General features: G+C 40.7%; 1 protein-coding gene across 1 annotated transcript in view; it reads left to right on the forward strand.

Moving 5' to 3' along the window:
• Window positions 1-656: 656 nt before the first annotated feature.
• DNAAF1 (dynein axonemal assembly factor 1) overlaps window positions 657-4,836 on the forward strand; it is a 34,126-nt gene continuing 29,946 nt past the window's right edge. The window contains exons 1-4 of the mRNA XM_009276750.1: window positions 657-792; window positions 1,127-1,267; window positions 1,744-1,879; window positions 4,493-4,584. Coding sequence (XP_009275025.1) covers window positions 657-792; window positions 1,127-1,267; window positions 1,744-1,879; window positions 4,493-4,584 — 505 coding nt within the window. The remainder of the gene's footprint in view (window positions 793-1,126; window positions 1,268-1,743; window positions 1,880-4,492; window positions 4,585-4,836) is intronic.

The raw sequence follows: 4,836 nt of genomic DNA on the forward strand, positions 1-4,836 counted from the left end.
GAGCGGGCTCGGGGTCGCTCCCCTCCGCTCCGTCCCGCGCGCTTTACGTCTCCTGCTGCCTGGGAGGTACCGCGGCGAGGCCAGGAGCGGCCGCCGACCCCGTGCGCCGGGGCCTGGGTCGGAACAGCCGGCCCAGCCCGGGTCAGGTAAAGGGAGTTGCAGGTTTAACGGAGTCTTGTCTGGCGAGCTCCGGGGCTGTAACAGCAAAAAGTGCAGGGCTGAAACGTAACAGCGTCCGCAATCCTCGTGAGGAGGCTAAAACTGCCCTCGGGAGTCCGCCCGGCTTGCAGTGGGGCAGAGGCAGGCGTTACACAAGAGCAGGCTGTGCCTCGAAGGAGCACCATCGCTGCATCCTCAGCCGCCAGCTTCAAAAGGAAAAGAGTGACTTGCTCTGGTTTTGGGGGGCCACGGTCCTCTCTGCTCTGAGTGAGATCCGCTGTGGGCAGGATTTAAGATAAACTCTCCCTGCCTTTTGGTATCTCCACAGTGAATAGCCCCCAGGTTGCTAGCTCCGTGCAGGCTTCACAATTTACTCACGGTCTTTTTATCTGTAACAGGTTCTCCTACTAAAGCCCTTACACATTTTGTCTGGAAGTTGTTGGATTGTGAGTCCAATACCGACTTGGCTGATGTTTGTCTAAATCACGTATCTTGAAATGCAATCACAAAAGGGAGACTCGGACAAAGGCCTTGGAGGGGAGGTTACTGCGCAAGAGGTGTCAGGAGAGTCTGTGAACGACACCAGAAACGAAGCTACCCGAACAGAAAATGAAGGCAATTCTGTCAACACAGGTGAGCCCTTCCAGCTGGCTCGCTAGGATGAATTTAGGGAACTTTAGTGAACATAGAGCCTAGAAATCAAGTCTGTCGTTACTCATCTGGATGCAATATGAGTTTATTCTTTCTCCCACTGAAGTCACTGAAAATCTTGCCATAACTGAGGCTTACTCAATTGCTATGTTATTGTGCTTTTTTTTTTTCCCTGTTTCTTTAATTTTCTTCTACCTGGAGAGATACCTTTTCCTGTGTTGTATTCATACAGCTAGCCTGACCTCTAACTGTTTGAATTACAATCATATTTAAATGAGCTGGTACAATTATCTTGTTTGCACTGTCTCTTTTTAAGTGTCTGGAATACAAGTGCAACTAGAAGGTGCAGAGCAGGAATCTGAAGAGAAGAGCGTTGAAAATGCAATTAATCAAAGGCAGTCTAAAGACAGCTTGAATGAGTATAGCACTGGAGACACCTTCCAAAGAGTGCAAAAGGGTAAATTTGTAGAAGAGCTAGGCTAACAAACAGTGCTTGAGATGACTCAGATATACCATTACTGTAGTCTCTTTATGTGCAAAGTTAGCAGTCTTGTTAAACTCAAATTATTGTTAACTAAATGTAATATATACTAGAAGTCTAAGACCATAAGAATATTGGTGCCAGTACTTTATATTGTCACTGTACATTATAATAATCTTAAGACTAGTGGGTACTACCTGACTTCCAGATCTAAACAAACAAACAAAAAAAGCAAATTTCAACAATTTATTTTGCTACTACTTATTTTACTACTTTGCCTTCTAAAAAAGTTAAGTTTCCTTTCATTAAAAGGTCAGCAAAAATCTTGGTTAGCACACTTCTTTTCTTGACATTCATATTCAAGTGCTCGTCAATATTGCTCTGAAGTAATTGGCAACATGACACTTTCCCCCCACTCATGCTGTTAAACTGCAACTTGTTTTCTTGCAAAGATGTTAAAACTCAAGAGAAAGCCATCAACTGTATGTCCAGAGCAGATCAACAGAATGAACAAAAATCAGATGGTGATCACAAATCAGTAACCAGCTCATTCAGTCAAAGGACAGAAGAAAAGAGGGGCTGTGTAAGGTAATACATTGTTTGTGGATGTTTTTTATTTAAATCTTGGCATCATTGAAGTCAATGGGAGTTTTGCTATTCTACAAATTAATTCAGGAGAGCAATTTTGAAGGTGAATTTGAGATTAATCGATAAATCAAGAATTGTTGATATTTGCAGCATCTGTATGGCTTTTTTATGGCTGCAGTAGCAAACTACATTCTAACTACGTGACGTAGTCTATTTCATGGATCTGGAGAAAATTGTGCAAACTCTTGTGGGAGTCATTTGTCAGTAGATTTGACCATTTCTAAGCATCAATTCAGACAACGCATCGTATTAATTCATCACAATGTAAGTATTGCAGTTGTCAAGATAATTTTTAGCAGAGGAAATCCGGAGGTACCTCAGATGGTTGACAATAAGATACAACTCCTTTGTAAGCTCTGGCTCTAATTTTGGTCCAGCCTAAACCAGCGTACGCTGTGATGGCTGTTCATTAATAATTGTGAAATGGGATTATTCTTGTGTTATCTCTGATTAAGAACATTGCAAGCAAATAATAAAATTAAAACCCGTATTTGGTACTATTTAATAACATTGTTGAAAGTCTGGTCACGTGGGCTAGTTATGGAGTGATATATAAGGAACAACGAAGATTTACCCTCCGTTCCTGTACCTGCTTACATGCTGAAACTTCGCAAAGTTTATGTTGCTGCTAACTTTAATATAGCTGTTCTATTAGAGACAGTTACAGTCCTTTAAAGTCAAGGGAAAGACTCTCACTGAGTTATCGGGAGGTCGATTGGACTGTACTTACATAGAAAACATCATTATCCTGGGCTAATCAGCCTGGCACACTTCAGAATTAAGTTCTTGTGAAGAATGATGGCAGAGAGCAACAACTGCCCATAAGATAATTAAGTGTTTTGAAGGAGCACGTTTTGTGATCCTATAAGTTGCCTGAGGATGCTAATAATTTGATTAAATGCTACTACAAATAGCACAATGAAAAACAGTGGGATATACTGCAAGTAGCTAGCATACAATAATGCACCTGGGCTGACAATACAAGAAAACAGTATATATTTAAAGGTTTTGCTTGAAGTTCAGAGATTTATGTCCGGCACGTTTGGCTTACAGGGCAGTCACAGGCTGACAATCGTATTTTATATTGCCCCAGGAACTCAGTTGTCTAGCTAACTGTATTACAGTTTTGTTCTTCAGCAATATTGAGATCTTTCATGTACTAAGTAAATAAATCTAAAAGCAAATTCATTATGAAAGGTTTAACTTCGCTACCTTTACTCAAGTTTTTTTGTTATTTTGAAAATATCTTCCTGCCAAGAAAATCTTACTGTTACAAGCTTTAGTCCTATGAATACTTATGACCACAAATGCAAAGTTCAATTTGTTAATATGGAATTTAGAAGTAGAAAATAATTTTGGACCAGTTAACATTGTACTTCTGCAATATTTCTTTAAGTGAGGAATATCTACTAGAAGTTTTATTTTGGAATTTTGTTTTACAGAACCTAATCTTTCTAAACAGGAAGATATAGGTATTTTCTGCTTTGGAATGTTTTTGCTAGGTGTTTTCCTAATGGGTTCCCAAGTTTCTTGTCTATAATGTTACTAAATTTTACGTAGCCCTGGGCACCTTGCCTCCAAAAACAGTGTCCTGTCATTCTTTGCAAAGTCCCTGCTCGGGGACTACCAACTCTATGAAAATGTCAAGCCCGTGCTGCCTAGCACAGGGTCCCAGATAACGGCGTAACTCACTCCCTCAGCTGCTCTTCACCGCGATCCATTTCTGGTTTAACAGTTTTCAGGCCGCCCGTGTACTTACCACTTTGGGGGGTTGCTGTCCTGCTGACTGTGTGCAGCTTTGGCCTCGTTTGGCCGCTGTTGGCTGCCAGCCCAAGTGCTTTGCCCCTGCAGCCTCTGCTGTTTCACACTGTGGCTTTCTGCCCCATGCCTCTTGCCGAGTCCTCTGCCCCTGCGCTGTTCAGCTGTAGCCCACAGCTTCCCTGAGTAGCCTTTTCTTGCTTCTCGCTTGTGTGAATCCCAAAAGGGGTGGAGCTGAACATTAAGCAACTACAACTGAACAGGTATTATTCATTTTCTTACTGTGGCATTCCTAGCCAATCACAGCTGTATATTAAAACTGTCTTGAGTGCTATTTCAGAGTCGGCGTTTCATTAAAATGTTAGGTCGGTAACCATTGATTTTTCTAGTCTGAGAAGAATGTTGCGTATTGCCTGTGCTACCAAAGGTCCTGCACCAAAGCAGCAAGGAATGCAGGAAAGAATTGGAGAGGAAGGAACCAGATTCTAACATAGACTCATGCTGCTCTTTTCCAAGAAGATGGACTCTCTAATTCCCTACCCACTTTCCTACGTACTCTCTGGTTTTTAGCAGAAGAGCCTAGTAACTCACTTCAAAGAGGTAGAAATGGAAAGCCCCTTTAAAAAACCTACTGCTTTTTTATTTTGAGTATAGTCTTGAAAGCCCTAGCCATTTCTCTTGCATAAAAGAACTATTAACTGTGTTGCATTGAAATCTGTTAAAAACCCAAAGATTTCAGAATGTGCACTGAAACACATTTTTTTGTTTTGCTTCTGCTTTCCATTATTTTTTTAGAATGACAAAAAAGATTCTGCAAGACATCTGTAAACAGCAGAAATTATACTTGACCCCATACTTAAATGATACGCTTTACTTGCATTACAAAGGTAAGATGTGGACAAGACTGCTTAGATTTATCATTCTAAGTAGCATTTTAGCAGAAAATCTGTTTTATAACTGAAGTAAGGTATCTAATAATTCTTTTAAATTAGAAACATAATTTAATTTTTTATAATAATGAAATTGTGAAACAAGATGAGTCAATATGAAGGTAGAAAAGTGAACTGATTGTAGACCTAATTCACTTTGTGGAGTCATTCAAAGGATCAATAGGAATCAAGGGACACATTTCACCCCCG

The sequence above is a fragment of the Aptenodytes forsteri genome, unplaced genomic scaffold, assembly GCF_000699145.1.
Source record: "Aptenodytes forsteri isolate BGI_AS27 unplaced genomic scaffold, ASM69914v1 Scaffold33, whole genome shotgun sequence".
NCBI lineage: Eukaryota > Metazoa > Chordata > Aves > Sphenisciformes > Spheniscidae > Aptenodytes > Aptenodytes forsteri.